At 32.6% G+C, this 18123-nt stretch overlaps 1 protein-coding gene across 1 annotated transcript; it reads left to right on the forward strand.

Annotated features, from left to right (window-relative positions):
• The first annotated feature begins 15887 nt into the window (after positions 1–15887).
• Positions 15888–17641, forward strand: LOC149509291 (cytochrome b6). The gene is made up of 2 exons (XM_089757747.1): positions 15888–15932; positions 16757–17641. Exons 1-2 carry the CDS (start codon positions 15927–15929, stop codon positions 17396–17398), a joined length of 648 nt encoding a protein of 215 aa, XP_089613873.1. The 5' UTR covers positions 15888–15926; the 3' UTR covers positions 17399–17641.
• Positions 17642–18123: the final 482 nt, after the last annotated feature.

Consider the following 18123-nt stretch of genomic DNA (forward strand, 5'->3'; position numbering starts at 1 on the left):
AGATGCACAATGAGGATCGTATCCATACGATTTTGCACTTCTCGACAAATCTAATCTGTTTCGTTATTCTAAGTGGTTATTCTATTTTGGGTAATGAAGAACTTGTTATTCTTAACTCTTGGGTTCAAGAATTCCTATATAATTTAAGCGACACAATAAAAGCTTTTTCTATTCTTTTATTAACTGAGTTCTGTGTCGGATTCCATTCGCACCACGGTTGGGAACTAATGATTGGCTATATCTACAAAGATTTTGGATTTGCTCATAATGATCAAATTATATCTGTTCTTGCTTGTACCCTTCCAGTCATTCTAGATACAATTTTTAAATATTCGATCTTTCGTTATTTAAATCATGTATCGCCGTCACTTGTAGTTATTTATCATTCACTGACTGACTGAAAAATGATTCACGGATTCAATTAGAATCTTTCTTACTTTGTATATAAGCAAAGAATGCAAAGTCGTACTTACTTTACTCTTTCTACCCATCAGGGGAATACAATTCCTCCTCTATTTCAGTAAATTTTTTTTTTTTTCAGTAAAAGTAAATAGCAGAATCGTGGATAGGGAACTATACTAGTGACCTACCTAATTTTATTGTAGAAATTTTCGGGATCAATGATTGTACCATGCAAACTAGAAATACTTTTTCTTGGATAAAGGAGGAGATTACTCGATCCATTTCCGTATCGCTCATGATCTATATAATAACCGGGGCATCCATTTCAAATGCATATCCCATTTTTGCGCAGCAGGGGTATGAAAATCCACGAGAAGCAACTGGGCGTATTGTATGTGCCAATTGCCATTTAGCTAATAAACCCGTGGATATTGAGGTTCCACAAGCGGTACTTCCTGATACTGTATTTGAAGCGGTTGTTAGAATTCCTTATGATATGCAACTGAAACAAGTTCTTGCTAATGGTAAGAAAGGGGCTTTGAATGTGGGTGCTGTTCTTATTTTACCGGAGGGGTTTGAGTTAGCCCCACCTGATCGTATTTCGCCCGAGATGAAAGAAAAGATAGGCAATCTGTCTTTTCAGAACTACCGCCCCACTCAGAAAAATATTCTTGTGATAGGTCCTGTTCCTGGTCAAAAATATAGTGAAATCACCTTTCCTATTCTTTCCCCAGACCCTGCTAGTAATAAGGATGTTCATTTCTTAAAATATCCCATATACGTAGGCGGAAATAGGGGAAGGGGTCAGATTTATCCCGACGGGAACAAAAGTAACAATACAATTTATAATGCTACGGCAACAGGTATAGTAAGCAAAATCATACGAAAAGAAAAAGGGGGGTACGAAATAACCATAACGGATGCATTGGATGGACATCAAGTGGTTGATATTATCCCCCCAGGACCAGAACTTCTTGTTTCAGAGGGTGAATCTATCAAACTTGATCAACCATTAACAAGTAATCCTAATGTGGGTGGATTTGGTCAGGGGGATGCAGAAATAGTACTTCAAGATCCACTACGTGTCCAAGGCCTTTTGTTCTTCTTGGCATCTATTGTTTTTGCACAAATCTTTTTGGTTCTTAAAAAGAAACAATTTGAAAAGGTTCAAGTGTCCGAAATGAATTTCTAGATCCGTGGATTTATCAACATCAAATTTGTAAAAAAGAACAAATTCTTCCTGGCAATTAGGTTAGGTATGATGAAAAAAGTATGAAAAGTCTTTTGCTTGTTTATATTCTTTCTCTAGGAATTACTTTTACCGCATTCAAAATCTGTATATTGTGAAGAAGACTATTTGTCTTTACCCCTTCTTTTCTTTTTTCAATCTAAATGGGAGGGGTGTAATTATATCCCTATTGTCAGATTGAAATGTCACAGAATGGGTTTTGTTTTCTAAATTCAATTTGATTAGATACTAAACATAAGATAAGTAAGCGGAGAATAGAAAGGAAGGATAAATGAGGGGAACAAATAATTACAGGGAGTATTCTTCGTCTTCCTAGCCTTCGGCACAAGAAAAGGATGTGTAAAATTCCTTTTCTTGTGTCGAAATAATAACAATTCCGGATCCCATTCGTCAAAGATTTCTATTCTTAGTTTATATTTTTCCAGATTTTTCAGAACCCTTTATTTTTTTAGATTTACTTATAATAGATAATAGATTATAATAGATAATAGAATAAGTAATAAAGTAATCGAATAAGTAATAAGGATAATATAATAAGTATAAAATAAGTATAAATAAGTATAAAATAAGTATAAGTATAAATAAGTATAATATAATATAATAAGTAATGGACAACCAAAAAAAAGAGAAGGAATCCTTTTTTTTATAAATATAAAATAGAAGCAAGGCGATGAACTTATAAAAAAATTTCAAACTTTGATGAAATACTAAAATAAATAGAGTAAGGTTAGACTAGTCTAGAAAGGGTTTGCTTGATATCTGGTCGACAGAAAAAAAAAAGAAATATTAAAATTAAATATTAAAATATTAAAATTAAATATTAAAAAAAATTAAATATTAAAATTAAATATATATTGTGATTGTGTCATCCAGGAAAAGGAAATTGAGTGATTCCTTTTTTTCTTCTAACCTTGAAAGTATCGATAGATACTATCGAAGAACAGATGCTATGAATCAATTAATCGAGTTCATTTTTCAAAAACATCATCGGAAAAAGTGATCTATTTGTTGTCATTTATATTTATACGAACAAAATATTATGATCATTAAGAATTCAACGGGACCCCTCCTCGCGAATCAGACAAAGAAAGAGGAGGCGGGCCCCGTTGAGTTCTTACACTTTCATGCCTATAACTTAGTTCATCCCATTATTACATATTACAGGGACGAACCCAATCCAGAATATGAACCATAAAAGAAAATACCTATTAAACCGATCACAGGAATACCAGTTACCGTACCTATTATCCAAAGAGGAATCCTTCCAGTAGTATCGGCCATTTATCCCGCTTCCCTCCACATTTCATCAAGTGGTCATGCTAAAGACATAAACAGTCATAGATAATTATGAGATGCAATCCTTCCGAATGGGATAAGAGAATTCCTACTATTATTTAGTATTCTACTACTCTTTTTTTCTTAATTGAAGAAATAATTGGAAAATAAAACAGCAAGTACAAAAATGAGTAATAACCCCCAGTAGAGACTGGTACGATTCAATTCAACATTTTGTTCGTTCGGGTTTGATTGTGTCATAGCTCTATAATTAATTCGGATTAGGTTTATCGTTGGATGAACTGCATTGCTGATATTGACCCCAAAAAAGAAACGGTAGGTACAGCTAGTCCGTGAACAGCCAACCATCGCACTGTAAAAATTGGATAGGTTCGATCTATGGTCATTGGGTCCTCCTAAAAAGATCTACTAAATTCATCGAGTTGTTCCAAAGAATCAAAACGGCCGGTTATTAATGGAATTCCTTGTCGGCTCTCTGTAAAATACTCGTTTGGACGAGGGCTTCCAAACACATCATAAGCTAAACCTGTGCTGACGAATAACCAACCCGCAATGAATAGGGAAGGTATAGTAATACTATGAATGATCCAGTATCGAATACTGGTAATAATATCAGCAAAAGAACGTTCTCCTGTGCTTCCAGACATGCTGAGCTCCGCATATTCTTGTAGGGGATCGATTCCGTAAAAGATGAGATCAGTAAACGGAAATTCACTGAAATTCAATCTTTGTGAGATCGTCAATATTGTACCAAAGGTATTTTTAGAGTATACCGAATCAGTATAGCTATCCTTCTTCTGACACAGCAACGCAATTTCAAACAGTATATCGACATGAAGTGCTAGATAATTTCTTTCTTCTTCTTGCTTGTCGATGTATAACCACGTATCATGCGATAGAAAATTCCTCAAATTCCTGGAATATAATATAGGGGATTCTATTATTGGTTTGGGGCTAGAAACGGAAGATCAGGTAACCCGTGAATCCAACAAGTTTATAATAATTCATGAAGGAAATTATCATATTTCCGCAAGTCAATTAGATGCGAAATCTAAAAATTGACTTTTTTTCGTAATTGCATAAGAGGTTTTGTTTTTTGTTGTAAGCCCTCCTTTTTTTATTTTAAGGAATTGCTTAGTCGTCTAGTAACAAGTAAGAGTAGTCGATAGTATTAGATATAGATAAAAAAAAGAGCAAGGAATAAAAAAAAAATTCTACTAATCAATATTTGTGAGGCGGCCTTTCTTGTATTCTTGTATTAGATCCAAAGGTTTTTTCTTGACCTAACTACAAAGATGATGAATCTATTTCTTTTTCTTTTCTACTCTTGTCCTGCCGCTCTATTTTTGTGAATACCGTTTAGAATGATTGATGAATCAAAAAATTTCAATTGAACTTATTCTTTCAATTGGTATTTTTGCTTATCCCCGTCTCTTTTAAAAATTGAAACTTAGGTAAGTGCTTTATAAACATATGTATAAAAAGAACATATTTCATTTAGCTCCTTCATGCCTACTCTAACTAGTTATTTCGGTTTTTTACTAGCGGCTTTAACTATAACCTCAGCTCTATTTATTGGTCTGAGTAAGATACGACTTATTTGAAAATTAATTGAATGAACGAACAATTAATAAAAACAAAGTTTTCTGTCCTATTCCATATATTCTATAGTTCCTTACCGTGTTAATTATCAATTATTAGTTATTGATATTCATGGGCAATAGAGATTAATATTTAGGGATAGATATTACCTTTCTTTTTCTCCTTTCAAATAAATTGAAATGATTGAAGTTTTTCTATTTGGAATCGTCTTAGGTCTAATTCCTATTACTTTGGCTGGATTATTCGTAACCGCATATTTACAATACATACGTGGTGATCAGTTGGACCTTTGATTAATTAACATCTCTTTTTTTGACTGACCCCTTTAATTTTAATTTAATTAATTTAATTCAAGGAGGTCAAATTCGAATTGCTGTTCAATTTTTTTTTTTTTTTTTTTTTTTTCAGTTCGGTGTAATTTTCGACTTAACAAGAGCGGAATCACGCTCTGTAGGATTTGAACCTACGACATTGGGTTTTGGAGACCCACGTTCTACCGAACTGAACTAAGAGCGCTTTCTTATCATAATAAATAAGACTGTAAAAAAGAGGATTCTTTTATTTTATAACCCCAATACATCGTGCACACCTATACTATCATATATCATATATAATATGAGAAAATGATAGATTATGTATGCTTAATTTTAATCAATCTAAAACTAAAATGGCTCCCTCCTTACTGCTCAAAGGAGAAGTAATAGGTAGGGATGACAGGATTTGAACCCGTGACATTTTGTACCCAAAACAAACGCGCTACCAAGCTGCGCTACATCCCTTTCAATTGGCCTACGATGTTATTGTAGAGAATCCCTGTCTTGTTTTCCACACCCTTATTTCATCTATTGATATACAAAAATTATCTTTCCATTTCCTCTTTTTGGTCTCATATCATATAACAACCATATAATGAATAATAAATGAATCTTTTTGGCGGGAATTCTCAGGCAGAAAGGGACCTATTTTGCTGTTTTAAGAAAAGGAAAATCTTATCTATCGAATCATTGTACATTTAAATTTTAATTTTGAATTAGGAATTCCGGGTACAAATATACAAATACAAGTGGTCTTTAACCACACATACATGTGATTATATATGTATTACCATAATGTATGTAATACGATAAAGAAGGAGGATTTTAAATGCGAGATCTAAAAACATATCTTTCCGTAGCACCGGTACTAAGTACTCTCTGGTTCGGTTCTTTAGCGGGTTTATTGATAGAGATCAATCGTTTCTTCCCGGATGCGTTAACATTCCCTTTTTTTTAATTCTAGTTATTGTCGCGGGACGGGGTGAAAAAGATTAGATCGATATACAATCAAATATCTGTGACTAATCTCTCGCCCCCCCTTGACTTTAGTTGTTTTTAGAATTATAATTATATAAGAAATGAATTCTAATTATATAAGAAATAATTCTATTTAGTTTTTTTAGAATTCTAATTATATAAGAATTATATAAAATAAATAAGGAAGGTAGAACGAAAAAAGTGGATTGAACCTCAACAAAACTTGGGTTCAAGCTCCAATTAAATTACTAGTAGAGCGAAAAGAGAAATGTGGCTGGAACAACAGTATCCTACAAGATACTTAAAGAAAATACCGTACTGTGATTCTAAATCGAGTTAGAAATCATTGTATTACTTATTTACTATTAGTATAATACATATTGATTTACTATATTGATTGCAATTGATTGCAACGAAATCTTTCAGGATTTGGTTTTGAGTTAGCAACTTTTATTTATTTATTTTCATTCCTTTCTTCTTCACTTTTGATCGGAAAATAGAAGAGTTGGGTGAATTAAAAACTCAAAGGGGGTTCATGGCCAAGAGTAAAGATGTCCGAGTAACGATTATTTTGGAATGTACCAGTTGTGTTCGAAACGTCGTTAATAAGGAATCAACGGGCATTTCCAGGTATATTACTCAAAAAAATCGACACAATACGCCTAGTCGATTGGAATTGAAGAAATTCTGTTCCTATTGTTACAAACATACAATTCACGGGGAGATAAAGAAATAAATCGAATCAAGTACTCGTATGTCAACCCTTCCCGAGAATATGAGAAAATAGGACATTAGGTATTTAGGTAACATTAGGTATTTAGTATGAGAAAATAGGACATTAGGTATTCAGGTATAATAATATATATTATATAATATATTAAGTAATATTAAGTATATAATTAGTTAGATATAATATATAACTAATATATAACAAATATTTTATTTATATATTAGTCTATATTTGTATTTCCTTGTCTATTCCACGCTTTCTTTTTAAAGTGAAGTTTTTAGTTTTAAATTATTCGATATGCACGTTAATAAATTTTTAACCTTTTTAACCTGGTATATGATTGTATCAATATTCTTTTATTTTTTTTTATTCTATTTTTTATTTAGTTCTTATTTTTTTAATAATTTTTTTCTTTATTCTCGAGTCAATTATTTATTTTTTTAGTTTACCGTCTTCGAATGATTTTTAGTTTACAGTCTTCGAATGATTAGGAGTTGGATTTTCATTGATTAGGAATTAGATTTTTAATATCACTAACTATTTTTTTTTTTATTTTCTATTCGTGCATAATGATTATTTTAATATTGTTAATTTTAATATTGTTGTTAATTTTAATATTGTTAATATTGTATTATTTATTATATTGTATGATTTATTCATTACTATATTTTTTAGTTATTACTATATTTTGTATTTATTACTATATTTCATTATTTATTTCTTATTTTATTAATTATTTATTATTTTCGTGTCGGTTCTATATATATTTATAAATTATATTTATTTATTATTTATGTATTATCACAGTTATAGATATTTATTTAAATTATATTTATATATTAAATATATTAAAATATTAAATTATATTTATATTTTATATATTAAATATATTAAAATATGAAATTATATTTATATATATTTATAAATTATATTTATTTATTATTTATGTATTATCACAGTTATAGATATTTATTTAAATTATATTTATATATTAAATATATTAAAATATTAAATTATATTTATATTTTATATATTAAATATATTAAAATATGAAATTATATTTATATATTAAATATATTAAAATATGAAATTATATTTATATATTAAATATATTAAAATATGAAATTATATTTATATATTAAATATATTAAAATATGAAATTATATTTATATATTAAATATATTAAAATATGAAATTATATTTAAATAAATATCTATAAATAATATAATAATAAAATAAACTAATAAAATAAACAAATAAATAATAAATAAATAATTAAAATAAACTAATAAAATAAACAAATAAATAAGAAATAAATAATAAATAAATAATACAATAATAAAAAAAACAAAGCAAATCGTATTTATTCTATTAATTCTATAATTTGAATTTGATCCGATCAAAATAGGATTTTAGAAAAGGATAGGATAGGATTATTTTTAGAAATAAGGAATAAAGAAATGATGGATAAATACAAGCGATCTTTTCGTAGGCGTTTGCCCCCGATCCAATCGGGGGATCGAATTGATTATAGAAACATGAGTTTAATTAGTCGATTTATTAGTGAACAAGGAAAAATCTTATCTAGGCGAGTAAATAGATTGACTTTAAAACAACAACGATTAATTACTATTGCTATAAAACAAGCTCGTATTTTATCTTCGTTACCCTTTATTAATAATGAGAAACGATTTGAAAGAAGGGAGTCGACCGCTAGAACTAGAACCAGAAATGAGAAACGATTTGAAAGAAGAGAGTCGACCGCTAGAACTACTGCTCTTAGAACCAGAAATAAATAGGCTTACCCTTCAATTGACTCAAAATTATCAAACGTAGACTGATGCTTTATTCAAAAAATCTGATAATCAAAATTGTCGTGTCGTAAGAAAAAAGAAATAAATAAAAGAATCGAATCGGGTTGGGGAAGAAAAATAAATTTTTTTTTTTTTTATTGAGCGTCTTCGCTCATCTTGTTTTCTTGTTTTGATGACCTTATCAGAATTTTTTTATCATATTAATTTCTACTCTACCTCCCTCGAGTTCATTCTCGAGGGAACCCCATTTCATTTAAAGCATTTCGGTGGATTCCTTCCGATCTCCTTATTTTATAATCTCGTTGGAAATCATATAAAGACAATTCCTATTTGAGATAGCTATTTGTGCAAGTATTTTACGATTAAGAAGCAACTGTTTCTTGTACCGATTTTTTATTAATCTACTATAATTATAGGATACCCCCATTCCTCGAATTCCTGCATTTATTCGAGTGATCCACAAACGACGAAAATATCTTTTTTTCCTATCTCTATCCCGATCAGCCGAAACCAAAGCTCTTACTCTTTGTCTCCGAGCTATATATCCCTCTTTCATTCTGGTCATTGAATAAAAGAAATTTTGATGAATAACTAATTCTTTCTTTCAGTTATTCTTTTCTAGTCTATTAATAACAAAACGGATTCTTCCAATGTATAAAATAAAAATTCCAATGGCTTTTGCTACTATAACCGTCCCGCCCACGATTTTTCCTTTTTTCTAGGCATTTCATTTCGCCTTGAAATAAGAAATTGTATTGATACTAGGTATCAAAAAAAGCATATTAACTAAAATAAAGGAGTAAATAGAAATGGATAAATAAATAGTGGGTTCCATCGTTTCTATGGTTACTTCTTAAACGGTGAGGTCCCCTCTATACACCGGAGCTCATTCCTTCATTTAACATTTAATTGGTAACTTGTACAGTTCACACTCTTCGGCTCTACTCATAAATTTTTCAGTAATAGATCTTTCACAACGAGATCTATCTTATACAGTAACGGTATGTAATTAGGAGGATTAATTGGGTAGCTGACCCTGTTAGTCCGTTCTTTGCAAGAGTCGAAGCATAATCTTTTTGCTTTTTAAATAGGATTTTCCCCGCTTAATGGATAAGCATTTGCTACCAATGGGGAATTTTTAAAAAATTCCAAGATTGGATTTGCGCCAATGGAAACCATAAATTTCATACACAATAGAAGGATATGGTAGATCTATCTTTTTTAGATAGTGAACGGAAGAACCCCATTCTATTCACTGGTACTGATCGTTGATACTGAAAAATTGTTTCCTTTTTCTCAGCCCATGATCTGAACAAGTCGCACATACACCCTAGTACATCTTCCTCGGCGCTGAGGACATCCCCGAAGAGCAGGGGCTTTCGTGACATTTCTAATTGGCTGTCTTGCATTTCTAATAAGTTGTTTAATAGTTGGCATGCTGAATCATATACAATCATATACATAATAGACTGGTTTAGATCGATCCTAACCAGATGATTATGAATTACTTCTTTTTCTCTTTAATAGATTAATAAAATATTAATCTATTAAAGAGAAAAAGAAGGAAAGGAATAAGAGGGATTAAATCAATCTAAATCAAAATTAAATGGTGTTCCATTGTCGTCAAATGGTGGTCTTCCATTGCCATTGTCGTCAAATGGTGGTCTTCCATTGCCATTGTCGTCAAATGGTGGTCTTCCATTGCCATTGTCGTCAAATGGTGGTCTTCCATTGCCATTGTCGTCAAATGGTGGTCTTCCATTGCCATTGTCGTCAAATGGTGGTCTTCCATTGCCATTGTCGTCAAATGGTGGTCTTCCATTGCCATTGTCGTCAAATGGTGGTCTTCCATTGCCATTGTCGTCAAATGGTGGTCTTCCATTGCCATTGTCGTTAACTAGTCTCCATTTTTTATTCACTATAGGTTTGTTATTCACTATAGGTTTGTTATTCACTATAGGTTTGTTATTCACTATAGGTTTTTCATTCACTATAGGTTTTTCATTCACTATAGGTTTTTCATTCACTATAGGTTTTTCATTCACTATAGGTTTGTTATTCACTATAGGTTTTTCATTCACTATAGGTTTTTCATTCACTATAGGTTTTTCATTCACTATAGGTTTTTCATTCACTATAGGTCTCGATTCTGTACGCACTATATGATCCACAATTCCATGATCTTTGGCTTCTTTTGCTGACATAAAATTATCTCTTTCCATGTCTTTGTTTATAACCCATCGGGGCTGGCCCGTTCTTTGTACATAAGCCTCTATGATGTCTTCTTGCATTTTCATTACTTCGTCTGTTTCCATGACCCAGTCTTTGAAGCCATCATCCTTAAGCATACTAATAGGTTGATGGATCATTACCCTGATGATATAACATACTTCTAACTCACATAATGAGGCGAGAAGAATAGCTATAGAATTGAACAACCGTACAGGCATTTTTTGCGCATTGCATACGGCTTTACAATTGCATACGGCTTTACAATGGAATTCTCTTTTTTCTTTCATCGAAAAAAAGAGAAAATATAGAGTCTATTAGACCCAGATTAATAAATAATCCAATTACCATCCTTCTTTTTCTTTTTTTTTCGGAAAAGTTTAAAAATACTATGATGGCTCCGTTGCTTTATATATTTATTTCGTCTGTGATTCAGCAATCCCAAAGTTTCTTTTTTTTTTTGAAAAAAAAAAAAGAAAGAAAAAAAATAGTCTTTTTTTTTTTCGTACTCTTTCATAACATAAATATTGTTAATAGCCTCTGGTAGGAAAAGAAAAAAAGTTTGTGACGCCTGAGATGGGCCCACGATAGCTAAGATCAAATTGGAAATGCCCCTTCTCTCATACTACTCTTTCGATACATAATCTAATATTTTTTTTTGAAAAAAAAAAAAAGAAATAAAAAAAAAATTTCATATCGAATTCAAAGTGCCATGCTATTATTACTTACTAATTCATATTTCATATGGCGAAGGCATAGTCTTCTTTTTTCTTTCCATCAATAATAAAAAAAAAAAACTCATTGGCGCCGAGCGTGAGGGAATGCTCTGCGTTTGGTAATTTCTCCTCCGACCAAGAGAAAAGCTGCGATTGAAGCGGTCAATCCCATGGCTAGTGTATGCACATCTGGTTCCACTGCTTGCATAGTATCAAAAAGAGATAATCCAGATACTATCCCTCCGCCAGGAGAGTTTATAAAAAAAAACAGGTCTCGGCTATTACTCTCTATACTGAGATAGATCATAATACCCGCAAGTTGATTCGAGGTCTGGATATCAAGCTCTTTGCCCAAAAAAAGCAATCTTTCTCGATAAATTCGGTTGATTAGGATAAAATTGTATCCCTTAGTAGCCGTACAGGCACCTTTTGATGCATACGGTTCAACAAAAATTGCGAAAAAAAATCAATGTGTAGATTCCAGCCATCCTTTGTTTTTTCTAGTCGGACCTTTCTAACTTCTAATTTCTAATGAAGGGGCTTTTTCTTACATTTTTTAAATAAAATGAAATTTAAAATTAAATTAAAGAAAGATGAGTTTTGGCCCGTTTTCCTATAATATAGAAAAAATTCGCTAAACTTATTGCACAAACTTTTCATTGATCCATTTTTTTTTCATTGCGATTCAATCCAAATCACGATGTCATTTTCTTGTTCCTGAATGGGGTTCGTCAATTTTTTATTCAATTTTTTTAGGTTTATGCTCTACTCCGAGTAAAGATCTGCCCGATTTTTATTTGCACATATAGGACAAATGACCCAATACCACGTCTTTTTGCTATGATTTCATTTCCTTTTTTTATTTTAATTTAATTCCTTTTTCTTTCATGTTTTTCGCCAAATATTCAACGTATTTCCCATATTATTCGATTGATTAACAGTTTGAAATCGCTCTTATTTATAATTAAAAAAAAAAAGAAAAATTATGATTATGATATAGGTGGTAATCATAAATATATTACCAATTGGGTTTTTTCTAAACGGAGCCTGGATACTTCATTTTATCAGTCCAACCAAGCCAACCATAAATCATTCTAATTGAAAATATTAATCTGGATACACCCCCATGAAATGGATCTCTAATTGCACTTCATTACACTTCCCGCTACAAATTTTTGATAATTCAATCAATCTTTTTGGGGCGAAACAGGGGATATCTCGATCGGGCGAGAGAACGGGGGAATCCCATATGACCCAATATATTTGACAAGTCGCACTATATGTCAACCCAGCTTGCATCGTTATCTCCCGGAACTTGAAAAGGAACTTTTGGAATACCAACAGGCATAAAGTAAAAAGAATGTAAAATTATATTTCGCTTTGATTGTGGAAGCGTAATACGTAATGTAATACGTAATAATGGTCTTATCTTAATAATATGTAATATTATATTTCACTTTGATTGTGGAAGCGTAATACGTAATGTAATACGTAATAATGGTCTTATCTTAATAATATGTAATATTATAATATGTAATATTATATTTCACTTTGATTGTGGAAGCGTAATACGTAATGTAATACGTAATAATGGTCTTATCTTAATAATATGTAATATTATAATATGTAATATTATATTTCACTTTGATTGTGGAAGCGTAATACGTAATGTAATACGTAATAATGGTCTTATCTTAATAATATGTAATAATGGTCTTAATAATATGGGCCTTTATCATATTTTATACATAGATAGACTAAGGCCATAAAATAAAGAAAGGCGGAATGAATGAAAGAGAATTCTTACGAATAGGTCCTTTGAATGATGAACAAATAGGGATGCATTCATTCATAAAAAATAGGATCAACCCCCATTGCGTATTGATACTTATCGAGTATAGAATAGATCTGCTTCTCTTTTTTCTTCTGAGCCGAATTCTTCCCTTATTACTAATGGAATAGAACAAACATTAATCCTTTCTCCGAAAGAATCCACCGAAAAGGGGAGGTATTCCAATGCAATAAAGTTACATAGTGTCTATTTTTCGTTGATTTGATAAAGGGGTATTTCCATGGGTTTGCCTTGGTATCGTGTTCATACTGTCGTATTGAATGATCCCGGTCGCTTGCTTTCTGTTCATATAATGCATACAGCTCTGGTTGCTGGTTGGGCCGGTTCAATGGCTCTATATGAATTAGCTGTTTTTGATCCCTCCGATCCCGTTCTTGATCCAATGTGGAGACAAGGTATGTTCGTTATACCCTTCATGACTCGTTTAGGAATAACCAATTCATGGGGCGGTTGGAGTATTACGGGGCGGACTATAACAAATCCGGGTATTTGGAGTTACGAAGGTGTGGCCGGAGCACATATTGTGTTTTCTGGCTTGTGCTTCTTGGCAGCTATCTGGCATTGGGTATATTGGGATCTAGAAATTTTTTGTGATGAGCGCACAGGAAAACCCTCTTTGGATTTGCCCAAGATTTTTGGAATTCATTTATTTCTCTCAGGAGTGGCTTGCTTTGGCTTTGGCGCATTTCATGTAACAGGATTGTATGGTCCTGGAATATGGGTGTCCGACCCTTATGGACTAACCGGAAAGGTACAACCTGTAAATCCAGCGTGGGGCGTGGAAGGTTTTGATCCTTTTGTTCCGGGAGGAATAGCCTCTCATCATATTGCAGCAGGGACATTGGGCATATTAGCGGGCTTATTCCATCTTAGTGTCCGTCCGCCCCAACGTTTATACAAAGGATTACGTATGGGAAATATTGAAACCGTCCTTTCCAGTAGTATAGCTGCTGTCTTTTTTGCAGCTTTTGTTGTTACTGGAACTATGTGGTATGGTTCAGCAACTACCCCCATCGAATTATTTGGTCCTACTCGTTATCAATGGGATCAAGGATACTTCCAGCAAGAAATATATCGAAGGGTTAGTGCTGGGTTAGCCGAAAATCAAAGTTTATCAGAAGCTTGGTCTAAAATTCCTGAAAAATTAGCTTTTTATGATTACATTGGCAATAATCCGGCAAAAGGAGGATTATTCAGAGCGGGTTCAATGGACAACGGGGATGGAATAGCCGTTGGGTGGTTAGGACACCCTATCTTTAGAGATAAAGAAGGGCGTGAACTTTTTGTACGTCGTATGCCTACTTTTTTTGAAACATTTCCGGTTGTTTTGGTAGACGGAGACGGAATTGTTAGAGCGGATGTTCCTTTTAGAAGGGCAGAATCGAAGTATAGTGTCGAACAAGTAGGTGTAACTGTTGAGTTCTATGGTGGCGAACTCAATGGAGTGAGTTATAGTGATCCTGCTACTGTGAAAAAATATGCTAGACGTGCTCAATTGGGTGAAATTTTTGAATTAGATCGTGCTACTTTGAAATCCGATGGTGTTTTTCGTAGCAGTCCAAGGGGTTGGTTTACTTTTGGGCATGCTTCGTTTGCTTTGCTTTTCTTCTTCGGACACATTTGGCATGGTGCTAGAACCCTGTTCAGAGATGTTTTTGCCGGTATTGATCCAGATTTGGATGCTCAAGTGGAATTTGGAGCATTCCAAAAACTTGGAGATCCAACTACAAGAAGACAAGTAGTCTGATGCAAGATTGCTTTGTTATTTTTCGCTTCTATTTTCTGTTTGTGATTTGACATAGGCTGCTGTAAAAATCTTGATTAAAATCGCTGCCTTTTCTTTGATTCTTGTTCTTTCGTTATTTTATTCGGGAGATGATTCTAAATAAATAGGTACGGAAGCTATAATTGTAAACCACGATCGAATTTATGGAAGCATTGGTTTATACATTCCTCTTAGTATCTACTCTAGGGATAATTTTTTTCGCTATCTTTTTTCGAGAACCGCCTAAAGTTCCAACTAAAAAAATGAAATGATTTTTCATTATCTCAATTGAAGTAATGAGCCTCCCAATATTATATTGGGAGGCTCATTACTTCAATTAGTCCCCGTGTTCCTCGAATGGATCCCTTAATTGTTGAGAGGGTTGCCCAAAGGCAGTATATAAGGCGTACCCAGTAAAACTTACAAGTAAACCAGATATAGAGATGGCGACTAAAGTTGCTGTTTCCATTATTATATAATTATATAAATAATATATATAAATATAAATATAAATAATATAAATATAAATATAATTTCAAGATCACAATGGATCTATGATAAGATCGTTTATTTACAGCGGAATGATATACAAAGTCAACAGATCTCACTGAATACAAAATAAGATTTATGGCTACACAAACCGTTGAGGGTAGTTCTAGATCTGGTCCAAGACGAACTGTTGTAGGGGATTTTTTGAAACCATTGAATTCGGAATATGGTAAAGTAGCTCCTGGATGGGGAACGACTCCTTTGATGGGTGTCGCAATGGCTTTATTTTCGATATTCTTATCTATTATTTTGGAGATTTATAATTCTTCCGTTTTACTGGATGGAATTTCGCTGAATTAGATTCACAAGAACCACGAAGCCTCGCTTTTCAATACAAAAAGTGAAACTTTTAGTTCTCAGGATTTTTTTTAGCCCATTCTATTTTGGTAGTTCGACCGCGAAATTTTTTTTGTTTCTGTATTTCCGGAATATGAGTGTGTGACTTGTTATAATTGATCCTATTGATAGTACAGAAAATGGGTCTGTCCTCTTGATCGAGATAGTTTTATCCCGTCGGATAGCCATTCTAGTATCTGGAGCACGGAATATATGAAATGGATCACGAAGTATTCGAACTATGATTCATACTTAATATTCAAACCTCGCGGCCGGACTCAAAAAAAAAAAAAATTTTCAAAGAAAGAGGTTTTTTATTTATAAATCGAGAAATTTTTTCTTCTTTCAAACTCTCATTTAGTTTATGCTTATTTTGATCAAAGGACAAACCTTTCTTTTCTTTGTATTTTTATTTATTATATCTATTCTATTCATTGAATAAGTGATGATCCAATAATTCTTACTCAAAGAATCTTTGGACTTAGTTTGAAGGTTTTATTGAATCATCGCGGTTCTGGTATGAATCTGAAGTTTCAATTGATTCATAGGGTCTTAACAAGAGAATTCCTATTAAAAATAAAGAAAACAAGAATAAAGCCACATTCCATATAAATAACAAATCAAAGCAAAGAAAAAGAAAAGAAATAAGTAGGTAAATAGAAGATTCAAGAGGCCTGATCAACATAAAGACGAATGCGCCGACTTGATTTTTTGGCATTATAATTACAACTACAAAAAAGAGCTTTCGGATTTTTACTCTTTTGTGTCTTCAGATAAAATTGAATGAAAAGATTAAGAAGTTTCAAACTTTCTATTCCATATCCGTTTCAGCTATTATTTGGGTGTTTTTGTTTGAGCTGTACGAGATGAAATTCTCATATACGGTTCTCAGGGGGGGAGTCCTCTTGGTTTACCTATCTCAATAAAGTCTATGATTGGTTCGAAGAACGCCTCGAGATTCAGGCGATTGCAGATGATATAACTAGTAAATATGTTCCTCCTCATGTTAACATATTTTATTGTCTAGGAGGAATTACGCTTACTTGTTTTTTGGTACAAGTAGCTACAGGATTTGCTATGACTTTTTACTATCGTCCAACCGTTACTGAGGCTTTTACTTCTGTTCAATACATAATGACTGAAGCTAACTTTGGTTGGTTAATCCGATCAGTTCATCGATGGTCGGCAAGTATGATGGTCTTAATGATGATCCTGCACGTATTTCGTGTCTATCTCACTGGTGGTTTTAAAAAACCTCGCGAATTGACTTGGGTTACAGGCGTGGTTCTGGCTGTGTTGACTGCATCTTTTGGTGTAACAGGTTATTCCTTACCTTGGGACCAAATTGGTTATTGGGCAGTCAAAATCGTAACAGGCGTTCCGGAAGCTATTCCGGTAATAGGATCGCCTTTGGTAGAGTTATTGCGTGGAAGTGCTAGTGTGGGACAATCCACTTTGACCCGTTTTTATAGTTTACACACTTTTGTATTACCCCTTCTTACTGCTGTATTTATGTTAATGCATTTCCTAATGATACGTAAGCAAGGCATTTCTGGTCCTTTATAGAGAATATAGACCATAGCTATATTGTAACCAATCATTTATCTTATTACTTGCCAATCATTTATCTTATTACTTGGGGGAGGAACAATAGTATTTCATTGCTACAAATATGGATTGTTGAAAAAAAAAAAAAAATAAGACATGTATTTGGATATTTCCTTTCAACTCCACAATATTCTATTATTTATTTGATATGACATGAATAGTTGAAGGGAATTCCCCGAAGAGAAAATGGATTATGGGAGTGTGTGACTTGAACTATTGATTGGGCCATGCAGAAATATGCCTTTATCTGCTACATTGGAATTCACAACCAAATGTGTCTTTGTTCCAACCACCGTGTAAGCCCCATACAAAGGATAGGCTGGTTCGCTTGAAGAGAATCTTTTCTATGATCAGACCTGACGATGTCGTGTATGAACAGGGCTCCGTAAGATCCAGTAGAATAAGTGATTTGGCATAATGCAAATTAGATTTTATTTATTTATTTTTATTTTTTTTTTACTTTCTTATCTTAATAGTATGAAAATACATTCATTTCTTCTGCATCGACCCGATTTATTATTATTATACTATCGGAGTGAAACAAGGGATCTAAAGAAGAGCAAAGGCTAGACTATATTAGTAACAAGTAAATCCTTTGTATGTAAAAAATCTCGATATATTTTTGGGATAAAGGTGAATCGCAAGGCCTAAGACGACCCAGAAAGCACTTGATCACGATCAAC

This window comes from Durio zibethinus, unplaced genomic scaffold, assembly GCF_047325235.1.
Source record: "Durio zibethinus cultivar Kanyao isolate XHJ-2024 unplaced genomic scaffold, ASM4732523v1 HiC_scaffold_202, whole genome shotgun sequence".
Taxonomy (NCBI): domain Eukaryota; kingdom Viridiplantae; phylum Streptophyta; class Magnoliopsida; order Malvales; family Malvaceae; genus Durio; species Durio zibethinus.